The sequence below is a fragment of the Arvicola amphibius genome, chromosome 1 (assembly GCF_903992535.2).
Source record: "Arvicola amphibius chromosome 1, mArvAmp1.2, whole genome shotgun sequence".
Taxonomy (NCBI): domain Eukaryota; kingdom Metazoa; phylum Chordata; class Mammalia; order Rodentia; family Cricetidae; genus Arvicola; species Arvicola amphibius.
This window is the reverse complement of record NC_052047.1, coordinates 185,312,143-185,329,688: the sequence shown is the minus strand read 5'-3', so window position 1 is coordinate 185,329,688 and position 17,546 is coordinate 185,312,143. Positions and strand designations below refer to the sequence as shown.

The window sequence follows — 17,546 nt, the reverse complement described above, 5'->3', positions numbered from 1 at the left end:
ATGAAAATGGGCATTTGAAGACATTTTGACATTTTCTGTCCAGGAACGTGACCTGTTTCTCTACTCACTCACTCTTCTGCATCCTTTAGTAAAGTTTTGCATTGGTTTGTGTTTATACCTCTTCTGGATTTTTGTTTTTGTCTGTTTTCTGTTGGTTTTTTATTAAGCTTGTTCTGAGTTATTCCATAGTTTTCATATTCTTTTGTGAATGCATTACATGTTACTAGATGTTGCATTTTCCATTAGTTACAGCTAGGACATCACAATAACTAACATTTATAGATGCTTATCCCAAAGACTTTCTTCAACAAGCCTATGTTCACTTATTATTTCTACTTTGCAGATGAATGAACTAGGTTTGCTTGTTTGCTTTTCACTGTTATCATGGACTAGCTCACCTGTGATAACTCATGAGGAAAAGAGGTTCCCTTTGATTCCAGTTTCTGGAGCTCCAGGGGTGAGGCCATGTTGATGATGGCAGAGTTCTGAGGTGGTGTATGTAGCACACAGCAAGAGACCAGGAACATGTAGGTGTGCCTTTCTGTTCCTGTCTTTCTCCCTCCCTCTTCTCTGTCCCTCCCCTCTTTTTCCTCCCTTTCTCTCTTCCTCCCACTCCCCTTCCTGCTCATTTTCTCTTTCCCTCTTTTTCTCTTGCCGTATGAAGCCTTCAGAATTCCATCAAGGGAGCTCCACATTAATGACCCAATTCTTCTCTTTTTTCAAAGTCCCACCTCTAAATACTATGTTTGGGTTAAGTTTCTACTAGTACCTCGCAGTGGAGAATGATGTTTCAACACATGACCCTTTTGAAGACAGTCAAACTATTCTAGAATTGGTTTCCAAGAGGTTAAATACAATGAAGGGGGCCACTTTATCTAGGCTTGGCCTTCTAGACACCATCCTGCCCTGACGCACATGGTTAGAGAGGTGTCTGTCACTGTGAGATTGACTGGTATCTCTGGGTGATTCTAGATCTCTGCAGCTGTGGCCATCAGTCTTACCTCCTGCTAGCCAGGACCAAGAAGAGAGAAGAGGCTGATGGAGCCACTCTAGACCTGACCTGTTTTGGTTTGGTTTTGATTTAGGGTCTTGCTATGTATCTCTGACTGGCCTGGCATTTGTAGACCAGGCTGGCCTCAGACTCAGAGATCCACCTGAATCTCTCTCCCAAATGCTGGGATGAAGGATGTGCATCACCACACTGGCTCTAGCAGTGTTGTAAGGAGGCTGTTTGTTGATTCCTGGCTGCTTAGCCCTGAAATAATCACACAGAAACTGTATTATTTAAATCACTACTTGTCCCATTAGCTTTAGCTTTAGCTTTAGCTTTAGCTTTAGCTGCTGCTGCTGCTGCTGCTGCTGCTGCTGCTGCTGCTTCTTCTTCTTCTTCTTCTTCTTCTTCTTCTTCTTCTTCTTCTTCTTCTTCTTCTTCATCTTCTTCTTCTTCTTCTTCTTCTTCTTCTTCTTCTTCTTCTTCTTCTTCTTCTTCTTCTTCTTCTTCTTCTCCTCCTCCTCCTCCTCCTCCTCCTCCTCCTCTTCTTCCTCCTCCTCCTCTTCCTCCTCCTACTTCTCCTCCCTCCTCCTCCTCCTCTTCCTCCTCCTTCCCCTTGTTTTCGAGACAGGGTTTCTCTGTAGCTTTGGAGCCTATCCTGGAACTAGCTCTTGTAGCCCAGGCTGGTCTTGAACTCACAGAGATCCACCTGCCTTTGCCTCCTGAGTTCTGGGATTAAAGGCATGTGCCACCACTGCCCAGCCAGCTCTAGCTTCTTATTGGCTAACTCTTACATATTAATTTAACCAATCTCCATTAATCTGTGTATCACTACGTGGCAGTGGCTTACCCGGTAAAGTTCCATCTGGCTCCAACGGGGCTACATGGCTTCTCTTTGACTCCACCTCCTTTCTCCCAGCATTCAGTTTAGTTTCCTCCCACCCAGCTCTGTTCCCTTATAGCTCTGCTATAGGCCCAAAGCAGTGTCTTTATTAACCAATGGTAATCACAGCATACAGAGGGGAATCCCACATCATAGCAGGCCACTCACTATCAGGGCCACCTGCTCTTGGCCATGAAGCTTGGACAGGAGCATCTAGATGTTGTTTTATCTTTAAAAAGCTAATGTGTTTTTCCCTTATTTGTTTGTTTTTGAGGCAGTGCCTCACCATGTAGCCCTGGCTGTCCTGGAACTCACTACCTAGACCAGGCTGTCTTCCAAGTACTGGGATTAAAAGTGTGAGCTGCCACTCCTGGCTGTGTTTTCCTCTTTTAAAAGTAACATTTGTTAGGGAATATCTGAAAAATAAAGAAAACTTAGGAAAGAAGAATTGCTTATTGCTGTTTTGCCCAAGCACAGTCTCTTTAGCATTGTAGTGTGTTTTCTCTTACTCTTGTCTTTTTTTTTTGGTTTAGGCTATTAATTTTTTTAAAGATTTATTTATTACGTATACAGTGTTCTGCCTATGTGTATGCCTGCAAGCTAGAAGAGGGCACCAGATATCACTACTGATGATTGTGAGCCACCATGTGGTTGCTGGGAATTGAACTCAGGTCCTCTGGAAGAGTAGTCAGTGCTCTTAACTGCTGAGCCATCTCTCCAGCCCCAGGTTATTATTTTTTAAATACTTATAGTAATGCTGTTTGTACCCTGCTTTTTCTCTCTTTTTCTATCTATATTCTTTCTATATTCTAAATATTTCTATATTTCTATATTCTATCTATTTTCTATCTATATTCACATTTTTGGTTTTGACCCCTTGAAGGCAAGACATGTCCTTTTCAACTAACCAACCACACATGGAATTCACTAAACCTCTTTTTAAAAGTGTTGTTGTTGTTGGTGGTGGTGTATTTGTGTGTGTGTGTGTGTGTGTGTGTGTGTGTGTGTGTGCAGATGTCATGGCACACATGTAGAGGTTGGAGGGTTGGAGGACAACCGTCAGGAGTTCTCTCCTCCCACCTTGTTAGTCAGGGTCTCTATAATTTCTTCTGGTCTGTGGACGTCACACTGGCTGGTTCATCATCACCCTGGTGATTCTCTTGCCCCCACCTTGTCATAGGAGTGCTGGGGTTAGAGATGTGTGTCATTGCATCCAGATTTTTAGTGGGGTCCCGGGATGGAACTCAGATTATCAAAAGTGCACAGCTAGATTGGCTGAACTTCTGTCTCCACCCTCTTTTTGAGGTAATTATTCTAGTTTCTGTAAGAAACAAAACTTATATTTATTTGCCTAAAACTTTACTGAAACTTCAGACAGGCCTGTTCATTCTGTTTTCTTTAGTTTGATGAACAAAGTTGTGTTTACTTCTTGAGCACTGCGCTCTGCTTCCTCCTAGAGGTGCTCCTCTGGACAGGAGGCTGGCAGTGTGCTCCCCCATGTGGACACGACATACGTCAGGCAGCGGATGTTTCCCTAGTTGCGGGGTGGACATGTGTACCAGAGAGAGAATTTCTCTCTCTGCCTTTCCCAGATACACCTGTTTCTTTTTCTCTTTGTTGCCCGGGGTACTCTGTTGACTGCATTCCAGGCACCTCACTTCACCTAGAGCCTGCCTCCATCTTTCCCCTTTTTGACTTCTGTTGACCTCCTGTGACCACTTCACTGGTCCTGTCCATGCAATGCTGTCACTGCAGCTCCTGTTCCTGCTTCCCTTAGCTGAGTGTGTGTGACCTTCGCACTGTATTCAAGCTGTGGGATTTGCATGCTGTAATGATGTCGGTGTGGAGGTCAGCAGATGGCAACAGAGCAATGAGAGCTGACATGTTCTAATGACTCTCTCCTTCCCATCTCACTGCCCAAGCCAGTGGAAGGGCAGGGGTTTCCTTGAAGTATTTAAGGAGGGGGCCAAGGGAAATAGGGTGGGGCCCAGGTGCCGACGAGGCCTGTGACCTTTGCTGCTATAATATCAGTGCTTCACAAGCAGGGCGGTTCAGGAACCCACTTGCAGCCCATCAAAAATTGATTTAATTGCAATTTTTCCTCCAATTAGGAGCACTGGAGCCTGACTAATTGGAGTAATAGAGAGTAATAAGGCTCAGATAAAAAGCCTTCCTCGGCTTCCTTTGTATCTTGTGTCAGTGCCTGTCAGAGGTCAGAGAGCTCGCATATTCTATTAGGCAGCCTGGCCTTCATTTGTACAAATTAGTTTACCCAACAGTAATTAAAATGCCAATGCGGGTTGAAGAGAACTGAATACACTTGATGGGCATGTTGGTGAATGATGTGACAGCTCTGGTGGCCTCCCTTGCCAAAGTGTGTCAGCTGGGCTCAGGCTGCTGAGGCCTAGGCCAGCTGGGTGGCTCTGGCCATCCACGGGCCACAGCTGCTGAGCAAACCACTTCTGCTGCCTGTCTCGGGGCCAGGCTTTTCTTCTTCTCCAGGTAGAACCACGTTCAACTTGTTGATTCATTCACTCAATCATTCAGGAACTTTGGGGACTTCAGGCAGACACTGTACTACATTCTGGGAACCAATCAAAATTAACTTGAAACATAGCTCATATACATTGTGGGTGAAGGGTGATAGAATGGATTCTAGAATTAAGAGGGCCAATTCTAATCCTACTATCTGCTGCTCAGATGAGTAAGAGGCAGGTTTTATTACCTCCCTGAGCTTTCTAGTTGGTGGGAAATGCTAGTAAAATACTTGCTCAGCACCTTACACATAGTAGGGACTCAGTAGATTACAATGGTATGGTAATGTATGCTTGTAATCGTGTGCTTGGGAGGCTGGAGGGAAAGAACTAAGTTCAAGGCTAGTCTGGGCCACATATGAAGACCCTATCTCTAAACAAATAGTAAGTGAATAACAGTCATTCCATTGTGTCTGTGAGGGATTGCATCTAGTACTTGTCCCCTAATCAGTACCAAAATCTTTACATGTTCAAGTCCCTTCTTTAATAAATGCACAATAGCCAGCAGGTGGTATATTCCTGTAATCCCAGCATTTAATAGTCAGAAACAGGAGGCCTAACAAGTTTGATGCTACCCTGAGCTTCATAGTGAGTTCCCAGTCAGCCAGGGCTCTCAAAATCAAAGCATACATAAATAAGGGGCTGGAAAAGTGGCTCAGTGAGTAAGCACTTGCTGCTTTTGCAGAGGACCAGGGTTTGGTTCTCAGCCTCCCCATAGGACAGTTTACAACTGCATGGAACTCCAGCTCCAGGGTTAATGTCCCTTCTTACCCTCCATTTTCCTGAATTTTCTCAACCTTCTGTTCTTCATCTTGCATGCAGGACCCCTAACTTTCTTGATTAGATGGCTTCTGTGTCCATTTTGGACTTTATGGCCTATGTGATACCAGACTTGCCCGAGGTAGGATCAGTGGCAGGTTGAGGGTATGAACAAGGGCTGAGAAATTTTAGGCTAGCTCCTGGCAAGGGCTTTGTTGTTAAAAAGAAAAGGTATTAGCTTATGGAGTCTGAGGGACTTCTTACTCCCCCATCAGTAGATGTTGTCGTATGTTGCTGTTCAGGTTTGAATCTTTGATGATTTGGAGAATATTCCTTTAAGAAGAAGAAGGACCAGTTTCACTGGCTGTATAATTGGCTTCTCTAACCCTGTTGGCCTTGAACTCTGGGAGGTCCCTTTCTGGTCAGTTTTATGGATCTGTATTGAGTGTCCTTTGGGCTAAGCCCTGAGAGTCCCTGTGGGCAGTCTCTTAGGAGGAGCCGTGGAAGGGATGCTTGTGCTTGATTTCATTGATGAGAATTCTAACAGGCTTGGCATAGGACCCAGCATAGTGAAAACTATACAGCAAATCCGGCATAGACATCATACTGACCCCAAGCAGGCCAGAGATCAGGACAGGCTTTACATTCGGGAGCAAGGACTGTGGCGCTTAGAGAAGTGGGGGTTGAGCTGCCAATAAGGCATAACCCCCACCGCATCCCTCTTTCAAAGCATTCTATCTAGATGGTTTGGGGCAGGTGCTGAGTATTGGCAGCCCTGTCTGGGACTGGCCGGGTTCATCTGTTACTAGCATCTGCCTTCAAATGTGGCTAGTCTCCTGCTTTTGCCACATTTTTCCTAAGGACCATTGGCATTGGGGAGAGGGCAGACAGAAAGCACGGCCACAGCAGTGGGGAGGAGTTCCAGGAGTGTGGGGCTACATCTACAGCTAGCTTGACTCCTTGACACCCAGGCAGTCCCGGACTGGGCACGTTCCCCAGCTGCTCAAGCTGTCTGCAGTTTGTAGCTCAGCGTTTCTGTTATTAAACTCTTAGGCCCTCCTAAGGGCCAGAAGGACATTCTAGCTTCACAGCACCTGGGCAAAAGGGCAAGGACAGCTTTTGGAGAGAAACACTTATAGGTAGGTGTCTTATAGACAACTAAAGAGGTGAGGGGGCCTCTTCTTGGTGGCAGATGGTCAGGACCAGGAGTGAATAGCCCAAGCAGAGGACAGGAGTCCCTTGGGAAGGGTCTACATAACCCCTCTCTTACCCCTGCCCCTACCCCACCTACTGGGAGGTCAAGCTGCAAGAGTGGCAGGTATTAACTCCATGCTCCTCCCCAACCTCTCTCTATTGATTTACCTTGAGGCTAATTTAGGCCTGTGGCCAAGAGGTCTAGAGAGAGACTTCCTAAAGAGATGTCTGTGTCTGTGCTGGCGCCCTTCACCTGGCCCCAACTCCTCAAACATCTGGAGAGCCCAATTGCCTGCTCCAATGATTTCCAAGTAGCTATTGTGTTTTCAGGCCAAGGTAATTGGCTTTACCAGTTATTAATGGGTTACCCTAGAGAGAACATGCAGGAGGAGCAAGGCGAGGGTGAAGCCTCCTGACTCTGTAGTTTAGTTTCTTGCTGTCCAGTGGCAGCTGCCCAGGCTAGGAATGAGGCATGGCAGGAGAGGCTGCCTGGTACGGCCACTTTATGGTAGAATGACTGCTGGCTGTACTGTAGATTAAGAGGAAGTTGGGATGCTATCATATTCCTGGAGGAAGCCTTGGAAGCCTGAGCCTCGAGAGCCCCAGTATTTCTTGTCTGGCCTCGTTCCAGTTTGGAGATGACAGGTGGGCACTAGTCCATAGTTTCGATAGTAAACCAGCTACTTGGTCAGTACCCAGGCATTAACCTCAGCAGCAGCTGGCAGCTAGCTCCTTGCTTGCTGCACTGTCCAAACCACTGCCTCTTTCAGAACCTTCTCTGTAGCACTCTACCTCCTCCTGACACATTGGGTTCAGAAAGTACAGGTGCTGGGCCGTGTAGGCCAGTGGGCTGCTTGCCTACATGGTTAACATATTAGTGTATGCAGGCTTCCTTCCCCTGTGCAGGACATGTAGGGACTTGGCCCATCCCTGCCCCAGTGTTTTTAGCCTTACTGATTGACATGAGGTTTCTTTTCTTTTCTCTCTTTTTTTCTTCCTTCATTCCCCCACCCCCCACCCCAGACAGGGTTTCTCTGTGTAGTCCTGGCTGTCCTGAACCTAGCTCTGTAGATCAGGCTGGCCTTGAATTCACAGAGATCCACCTGCCTCTGCCTCCTGAGTACTAGAATTAAAGGCTTGTGCCACCACTGCCCAACTGGTTTCCCAACTCTTAAATCCTTGTGGAATGTTTCCAGCTGATTGCGGTGTCACTTGTCAGTCCCAGTAGGATGTTCCCAGGAGAACTTATGGCCTTGCGCTCTCAAGTCTCAGACAGCTGTATCTTTAAGAAGCTCACTGCCTTGGGCTCAGAACTCCACTTCCAGAGGTCTGCTGCTACTGTGGTCAGAGCACACGTGGTCCCAGTCCAAACAGCAAGCTTATCTGTGGTTGAACCTGTAGGTCCTCTAGTTAGCCTTGGGAGGTTGCACCCCTCTCCACTACCCACCAAGTTATCTTTCCCAGGCTTCTGTGCTGTGCTACTTCCTCATTCTCTCAATGTTTCTTTTTCTGGCTTAACCCCATGATCCCTGGGGAAAGAGCCCTGCATTTCTAATGTGTAGCCATTTCCGCCACAGGTTCTGACAAGCCAGCTCTAACTCTCTCTCCTTTTGTTCGGCAGCTCTTTTGTGACAGGAACAGCTTGTTGTGGGCACTTCTCACCTCTGAGGATCTGGGACCTCAACAGGTAAGAGATTCCTAAACCCACAGAGCATTCAGTGGGGGCAGGGGTAGGGCAGCTGGGAGACAAAACAAGAGCTAGCTGCTAACCAGCCCCTGCCCCATTTAGCCCTGTGGTACCACATTGGAGGAGGTGGGGCAGGAACCACACCTAGCCACCCACGGCAGCTGCAGTGCCTTTCTTGGGAGTTATTTGAGGTTAGCTTGAGGAGATCACCTGTACCAGGTGGGTAATTTTATGTAGAATTGATAGTAACTACTTGGATTTAATATACCTTCTGAAGAGTGCCTGGCTATGTAATCTATCCTCAGATGGGGATTTTTATGATATAAAAAATTTCAAAGGTGGCCTACAGAATCTATAAAAAGAGTTGTATAGAACAATTAAAACACAAGCAGGTTTTCTTTACAGTTCTCCAGTTGGCAAGCTTAATACATTCTCATTGATTGTCTGCATTCTGTTTATAGTTTTTTTGGTACCCCGCCCCCCGAGACAGGGTTTCACTGTGTAACAGCCTTGGCTGTTTTGGAACTTGCTCTGTAGACCAGGCTGGCCTCAAGCTCACTGAGCTGATCCACCTGCCTTCTGAATGCTGGGATTAAAGGTGTATGCTACCACTGCTGGCTTGGTTTTGCTATTTTTTTAACCAAAAACTTGTATTTTGAAATAATATTCTATATTCATAGGAAGTCACAAACAGACTAGAGGGGTGCTTGTGTGACATCTTAAGTAACAGAGCATGTCAAAAGCAGGAGACCCACACTGGTGCGTCCATTAGCTGTTCTTCTGCCCAGAGCACTTATTACCACAGCCAAGATACAGACTCTGCCAGGCTGTGGAGCACACCCTTAATCCCAGCACTTGGGAGGTAGAGGCAGGCCAATCTCTGTGAGTTTGAGGCCACCCAGGTCTGTCACACAAGTTCTAGGACAGCGAGGACTGTTATACAGAGAAACCCTGTCTTGAAACCCTACCCCCAAAAGATAAAGATTCTTCCTCATACACCCTTCCTAATGGTACCTGCCATCCCTCTCTAACTCCCCACAACCACTTAGATGCTCTTTGCCTCTAATTTTGCTATTTTGAAGATATGATATTAATGGAATAGTATGTTAGCTTTTTGGGAAAAAATTATTTATGTGTATGGGTGTTTTGCCTGTGTGTATGTCTGTGCAGCATGTGCATGCAGTACCTGCAAAATCCAGAAGAGGGCAGCAGATCCCTGGGAACTAGAGTTATAGATGTTGTAAGCTGCCATGTGGGAGCTGGGAATTGAACCAGTGTCCTCCGGAAGAGCAGCCAGTGCTCTTAACCACTAACCCATTTCTCCAGGCCCTAGTGTGTTACCTTTAAAGAATAGCTTTTTAATGTCGGGCATGGTGGCACATACCTTTAGTCCCAGCACTAGAGAGGCAGAGGCAGGCAGATCTTTGTGAGTGCAAGGCCAGCGTGATCTACATAGTAAATTCCAAGCCTGCCAAGGCTACACAGTGAGACTGTCTCAAAAAAAAAAAAAAAAAACAAAACAAAAAAAAACAAGTAAAATGACAAAGATTTTTTTTCTTAGAAAACTCAGCATATCCTACATGTCCTACAGTCATGTACATAGCAGTGTCATTCCTTTGGACCACTGAGTATATAGTCCACATGCAGACACACCCAAGTCTCTCTCCTTGTTGAAGAACATGCACCCATTCAGGGACTTGCGAGTTGTTTTCACAGTTGGACGACCGCAAATAAAGCTGCTATCTAGGACCATCTGTGCATAGTTTCATGTGGTGTGCATTTTCATTTTTCTGGGGAATGCCAAGAAAGTCAATTGCTTAGATTTTTTTTTTTTTTTTTTTTTTGAGACAGGATTTCTCTGTGTAGCTTTGGAGCCTGTCCTGGAACTCTAGACCAGGCTGGCCTTGAACTCATAGAGATCTACCTGCTCTGCCTCTCAGGTGCTGGGGTTACAGGTGTGCGGCCTTTTATTTTAGACTGGTTTAGTAAGCGCATGTTTAGTTTCTTACTTACCCAACTTTTCTCAGCACATCTTTATCATTCCACATTTCCACCAGGATACAAGGTATCTGGTTTTCTTTACATCTTGACCAGTGTTTTCCTAGTGCCACTGTTTTTATTTGCTGTTCTAATAAGTGTGATACTATGATTTTGACTTGGGTTTCTCTGACGTTGGACATGTGTTCATATGCTCTTCTGCCATCTGTCTGTCCTGTTTACGAAATGCTAGCTCATGTCCATGGTCCATCACTTGCTTTTCTACTATCGAGTTTTGAGCTTTCTATAGTCTAGACATTAGTCCTTTGTCAAATTTACAACTCTCTTCTCCTAATCTGGACCTTGTCTTTTTGTCCTTTTAATTTAATGTCTTCTGCAGAACAAATTTTTTACTATCTATGTGTATGTGTTTTATCTACATGTATTTGTCTGGGCACCATGTATGTGCTTGTTGCTTGCAGAGGCCAGAAGTGGGTGTTGGATCCCCTGGAACTGGGTTACAGATGGTTGTGAGCTGCCATGTGGGTGCAGAATCTGGATTCTTTGGAAGAACAGCTAGTGTTCTTAATTATTGAGCATTTCCTTAGCCTTCAAACTTTAAATTTTGATCCAGTCAAAATTACTGATTTTTCCTGTAATCAACTGTGACACCTGAAACTCTTCAGCTGGCCTGTATCCCAAGAGGGAGGCTGCTGCGTTCCTGTCTTTCAGCTGTTGCTCTAGCTCTGCCCCTCTCCTCTCCTCCTCCTGAGGGAAGAAGGGAGAAGCCACAGGTGGTCGTTCTGAAGTGTGTGCCCACAGATGGGCTCCTTAGGTGATTTCTCAGCACAAGACTGATGACCATCTGAGAACAGGGTGGGTACTCAGCATCTCCCCAGACTACACTGCCTTTCTAGTCAGCTTTGAGAGCTGGAATTCCCACTCTGAGATTTGCTTCCTGGATCTATGAGCTTAGACAAGAAGAAAGCCGAATCCCTCTCTCCTGGAGAGCAGGCCTCTGGGTGTCTGTGACCTGTTCCTGCCCCTCCAGGGCCTTCTTCTTCCCAGGCCCACGATTTCAGACCCTTAGTTGTTCTTCATAAACAGAGTTCATCTATTAACGGTAGCTTTGGGCTCTAAGTAGTGAAAATCAAATTCAAACAGATCAATTAGTAATGGAATTATGGCCAGGCAGTGGTGGCACATGCCTTTAATCCCAGCACTCGGGAGGCAGAGGCAAGCAGATCTCTGTGAGTTCGAGGCCAGCCTGGTCTAAGAGTGAGTTTAATGACAGGCTCCAAAGGTACAGAGAAACACTGACTCAAAAAACAACAACAAAAAAAAGCAACACACCAAAGAATGGAATTATGATTGGAGATGACAAAGAGCCCAGAAGTTGGGTGTGGGTTTAATGGCCCCACACCATGAGGACCACATTCACTCAGCTTTCCCTTTGCCATCCCAGTCATGGTGGCTGTGTTCCTGCATTCAGGCTTGTTTAGAACAGTGCCACCAACTCCTAAGGGAGCGTTCAGAAGCAGAAGGAAGACTTTCCGGGGCCATCTTCCCAGTACCACAGAAATTTCTCCGTACATCCAATTGTCAAAACTATGTCCAAAGTCTCACCCTAAACACACCCTGGTGAAGGACAAGGGAGGTACCAGTAAGCTTTGCCTCTTTGGCCTGAGAGAAGAGCCAGCCTCTCCTACAGATACTGGTGCTGGCAGAGAGTAAAAGGCAGGTGCTGCAGACCTGGGGTTTGGTTAACAGGAAAGAATGTAAGCAGTGGGCCAGTGGTCTTTGGAGCTGGGCTCATGCTGGCTTCAGGACCGTTGTTACCTTCAATTCTCTGAACCAGTCCAAGCGTGGTCTCATGTGAGATGGGTCTCAGCTTCCTCACTTTAGATCTACTTTTGTGGGGCTGGAGAGATGGCTGAGTAGTTAAGAGCACTGGCTGACTTTTTCCAAAGGACTCAGGTTCGATTTCCAGAAACCACATGGTGGCTCCCAGCCATCTGTTACGTCAGTTCCTGGGGTATCTGACAACCTCTTCTGGCCTCTGAGGACACCAGCTATTCATGTGGTGCACAGACATAACATGCAGGCAAAACACCAGTGCACATAAAAATTATTTACTTTTGTCAATTCATTTGGTGGTCACATCACTAGTTGCCAGCTAAACTAAAACTTCTAGGGCTCCTGTGGTTTTGTGTCCTGAGGCTGTTGGCATCTGGCACATTGTTGAATTTGTTCTCATGAATTTATTCTGTAGATCGGACACCAGTCCTTCCCCCTTGAGATTAAGGCTGAGGCAGAAGAACCCTCTCTCGTGGGGCTATGTGCTGGGAGCAGAGGGAGCTGAGGGAGCCCTGGTTGTGTGGCCCGAGGCTCCCACTCAAGAACTACATTTCCACTTTCCAGCTTCATCTGAGGCCTTTGCACATTGGGGACTGAAAATGAGAATCCACTGTTCCCAGCTCCCAGGAATAGTTATGATTAGATAACTAGGAAGAAAGGCTCCACTGCCAACACCTGCATCCTTTGCCGTCTCCCACAGCACTGAACAGTTCATGGAGACCTGACCTCTCAAGTCCCAGGAAACTTGTGGCCGCCACCAGTAACAGGAGAGGAAGCTGCTGGCCACAGCACAGAGCAGGGTCTTGCCAGTGCGACTGTGGTCCACGGATGAGCATTGTGTCAGCAGTGTCAGCTTGTTAGTCATGCGGTTGGGGCTCAGGTACCATCCCCTCTGCCTGGGCCCCGCTTAGGGAGGGGGTCTGGGTGCACCAGCAGGGCTTAGCAGAGTCTCAGATGACCTGTGGGTGTGGTGCTGCACGCCTTTAATCCCACCATCTGGGAGGTTGAGGCAGGTGGATCTCTGTGAGTTTGAAGCCAGCCTGGTTTACATTGGGAGTTCCAGAACAGCCAGGGCTACAGAGAGTCCCCGCTTCAACAAAACAAACAAACAAACAAACAAGGTTGGACGATCTCTGAGCTGCCTCCTGTTGCCTTGGAGGGGACTTAGGATCAGGATGGAGTTCTAAAGGACTGGCTCTGTGAATATCATTCTATGAAATCCCTAGACCTCATCAACCCCAAACACTGACACTTTACTGAACTCAAAATGAACCCAAATAAGAATGGGCACAAGACAACTAAGGCCCTGGGTTACTCTGGAATCGAATGAGTTATTGTCACTGTGTTCTTTGGCTAGCTTCTGGGCTCTGCATGTGACAGGGCCACCCTAGGTATCATATGGCATTGCCTCCTCTCTAGCCCCAGACTGTCCTCATCACCCATGGGAAGAACCAGACCTTGTGCAAACATTTGCCCTGTATCCAGGACACAAGTTGGAGAGGAGGTTCCCTGGTGGGAGGAAATAGATGGCCAGGACAACGTTGGAGCTGTCTTTCCTAAAGAAGCCCAAGCAGATAATAAAGCCATGTAGAAAACAGGATTAAGGTAATGAACAGGCAGGACCAAGTTTGATCTTTCAATAACACCAAAGCCTGACTGACAGGCAATCTGAAAGGTGGAGTGGTATTGCCGGCAGGATGCTGGCTTGGCGGAATGCAGTGCTGGCTGGCTGCTTTTAACCTGTCACTGCCGAAACCTGAGCATGGCGTGAATTTTCTTTTATGTGTGTGCTGATTCGGGGGGTGGGTGGCTCTCAGCATCTGGGCTACCCTCAGGTGATGGTGGGGGCTGGGATACCCAGGAGGTGCAGCTTCCCACCGGGCACAGGGCCTGCCATCTTTAGAACTGTTGCCACGTCCATCTCTCAGGTACCCACCCCAAGCATCCCGTACTGACTTGGACTGCCCAGAGACCCCTTTCAGGATACCCAGGGGCCAAGCAGGGAAGGGGTGAGGAAGGACTGGCTAGAGCTTGCCTGTCCTATCTCCCTTTTGACCTTTTCCTCTGTTGGAACAGCACTGTAAGTTAAGCCCAAGGAGAGGGGATTGCCAGTGAGGAAGCTTGGACCCCTCACTCAGCCCCAAGGTGCATAGGACCCAGTTTCTGACAGCCGATGATCTTCAGGCCCAGTGTTCAACCCTCAAGTGCCAACAACTCCCAGTGACAGCCAACTACTGAAGGAGTCTCTGTCAGGTTTCAAGGAACTATACCAAGGTTTCGAGGAACTATACCAAAGCCCTCCTAGTCCTTAGCTCGAAGCTTAGAGGAATCCAAGTGTACCTTATGTCTTCTCTGTACATGTCAACAAGACACTTGACTAGTCATGGGGGGTGTGCCAGGTGTTGACTGTGTGGCACACACCTCCCAGCTACTGGAGGCCTAGTAGGTCTGGGCGGTCCTCCGTCGTCTTCCACCACCATTAGCCTGCTGCTGTTACAGGGTTTGCATTTTCTACCAAGGGGCATTTGAGCTGGATCTAGCTTTGGTCACTAAGAGCAGAAACTCTGGGAACTGGGGACAGATATAAGCTACAGGGTGGAGAAGCCTGACTCCAGACCTAAGGTGTCATGGGGTCCAGCTATTGGCCCTGAGCCATGCTGGGGACTGTGAAGTAGGGAAGCAGGTAGAGGACTTTTGGTGACTTCACTGTTCCCGAGGCGCTGAGCCCTCTGCTACTGCCACCTTGCAGGTGTGCATCCACACACACAGATCTCTCTCTCTCTGTCCCCAAGGGCAGGGTCATCCCTGTTCTGTTATGCTTTTATTTCTATCTTGAAGCTGCTGAGTCTCTTAGCCAGGGAAAGAGCAGAATGGGTTTCCCACATACGTAGGCTTTGCTCAGGGTGATCCCATGCCCTGAGGAAACCTAGGTTAGCACTAGTAGTGTCCCCTCACAAAGCTCTCCCTGATCTGTCACCATGGCCTCTTCCGCCCGGTACTGAGCTACCTGGTCGGCCCCAGGCATGTTGGGAATGGAACTTGGTCTTGCGCTAAGCACAGGGTCTGAATATAGGGCATTTGCTAACACCCAAATGGCAGGGGCTCATAGATGGAGATGGGAGCTGTGGTCATCACAGGCTGGTGTGCTGAGGACACCATTCGTGCCTCATTCCACCCAGATGTGGCTTTGTCTCCTCTGGCCTTCCTCTGTTCCGCCCCGCGCAGGGGCCTGGCCTTCAGTCAGGGTGATTACGGGACTGCCCCTCCTGAAAGTACCTGCCTTCTCCTTTGAAAGTATTACTGACAGCCTTTTCATTCTCTTTTTTCTTTACTTCTTTAAGGAACCCTGTAATTTCTTATTCTTTTTCCCCCTTTGCTTTTGCTTTCTTGTCCCCTCTGTCCCCCTGAACTCTTTGAAATTGGCTCTCTGCCTGCTGACACCAAACTGATACTTTGCGTTTCACTTCTCCTTATCCCTTTATGGCAACAGATGTTGAAATTTTGTATCCTTTTATCTGCCCGGCTGCCCTTTCCTGTAATTACGTCGCCTTGTTAGCAGTACAAAGTGGGCTGCCTGGCTGCCTGGCCTTTGAGCCATTGTGTCTGAACACGTGTGCTCTGGTGGGTGCTGGAGGGGATGCATGCTCACACATATACATGTGACAGACACTGCGTGCCCCCTCCTCTGACATAGCAGGGACAGTGAGTTTCAGCACCGTCCTCACATCTCCACTGTTGGGTTTGAAATCTGGGGCAGGTGGCTCAGTGGCAAAGGTTCTTGTCACTGAGCCTGACAACTTGAGTTTAGACCCAGGAGATAAGTGACTCCTCTAAATTGTTCCTTGACTTCCGTAAGCACAACCTTTCCAGGACATGTTTGGGAAAGACCCCCCCCCTTTTATTTTTAAATTTGGGGTATGTTCCTTTGATTCTCTTACTAGAGGACCAGCCCCTTAGGCACCTGAGGTACAGAGACCCGCAAAGTACAAGAGAGGACCTGAAGATGAACCTTGTATCTACTGGGGCTGGGCTGGGCTTGCAACCAGCTAGATCCTCCCCTTCCCACAGGGGTAAGTCAGAGGTCCCTTGATGAGTGGCAGGGCCCACTCACCTTCAGAGGATAGTGAGAGACCAAGACAGATACCATACAGTGCTCCATTGTTGCAGGAGAAAATGGCAGACTTGGAGGCTTAAAAGAACACAAAATTAAGCTGGGCTTGATAGCACGCCTTTAATTCCAATATTCAATATTCAGGAGGCAGAGGGCAGGCGGATCTCTTGAATTTGAGGCCAGCCTGGTCTAGTGAGTTCTGGGACAGCCAGGGCTACACAGAGAAACCCTGTCTCAAAAAAAAAAAAATTGGGGGTGGAGGCAGGGAGAGACCTCGGGCCTATTGTAAGGAGCATACAAGCTAGCATGTGTGAAACACTCAGGGTAGGTAGTGCCTGCCAGACACAGGGACTCAACTATGTGAGCTGCTACAGAGGTAACAGCTACTCGGCCACCATGAGACCTATACAGCCATCTCTATTCCTATCAGGATACCACCGGGCTGGAGTTGCCACTCAGCCTGTATCCTGTCTTCCTGATATGAAGGTATTTCCTCAGTGGCTTTGGCTTCTTTATTCACAATCAGAGGACTCATTCTCTGCATCCACAGGTCTCTGAGGGCTGGGCACCAGCCATTGCCATGTGTCCCCTCACACTGCCAAGCCTCTAGCCAAATCAGATGGTCAGCCTCATTACCTTTGTCATTGCCTGTCACAGTCCCATCATTAACGAAAGAATTACCCAATCCCCTCACCCCATAATGTCTGTTTACCCTTTTAGAACGTTCTTTTTTCTCTGTCTTGTTAGCCGAGTATAAATTTAGACTTCTCTCCCTCACCGGACAGTGTCTCCTTCATAGTGCGGCTCACACCTCCCTGTAGTTTCTGCTAAAGCACAATTCCTTTGCATGTAGATGGTCCTTGAATAATGGTTACAGGAGGGAGAGAAAAGGGAAAATGGCCAGTGACCCCTGGGCCTGCTTTAACTTACAGGCTATTTGCCCTTGGACAGAAGGGATAAACTGCTTGTCATACTTGAGTCTTTCAAAACCGCAGTTACTGTCCAGGGTAGCACATGGCAGAGAGGCATGCTGGCACTTCAAGGGAAGCGGAATATACATGTGCTCCAGGGCCACATCAAACATCAGAGTGTTACAAGTAGCTGGGAAAGGTGTGAGGGCCACAGCATGCGGCACTGCGGGCTGGAAGCCTCAGAATACGAGAGGCCTGTGGTGAGTGTGTGAGCCAGAGGAGGTGTAAGCACTGGACTAAGTGAAGTAGGGCATGGTGCTTAGACGCTGGAGGGGCAGGGGAAATGCCCGTGTCAACTGGGCCAGAGTGGCTGGTGGCAGTACATTATTGAATTTTCTCCCTCCTGGTCAGCATGGTAAGCCAGGCTCAGGAGACCTTTCTTTTTTGAGAGAAGGGATGTGGTCCTGCACAGGTACTAGAGGCCTCCTTCAGCACTCCGACTTAGCCTGTCTTATTCATCAGGCTCACCCTGCAGGCTGCCCCCTCTGTCTTTATCTTTCCCTGGGTGGAGAGAGAATTGCTGGAGTCAGGCTCAGATGGCTAGGGAGTGGAGGTCTGTGGCCCTCAGCAGCTCCTGGAGGC

The 17,546-nt window shown here is 47.7% G+C and overlaps 1 protein-coding gene across 2 annotated transcripts in view; it reads left to right on the top strand.

Annotated features, from left to right (window-relative positions):
* Fbxw4 (F-box and WD repeat domain containing 4) overlaps positions 1-17,546 on the top strand; it is a 94,187-nt gene that overhangs the window by 69,724 nt on the left and 6,917 nt on the right. For both annotated transcript variants that reach the window (XM_038317175.1, XM_038317166.1), the window contains exon 6: positions 7,983-8,048. In XM_038317175.1, the coding sequence (XP_038173103.1) occupies positions 7,983-8,048 (66 nt within the window). The remainder of the gene's footprint in view (positions 1-7,982; positions 8,049-17,546) is intronic.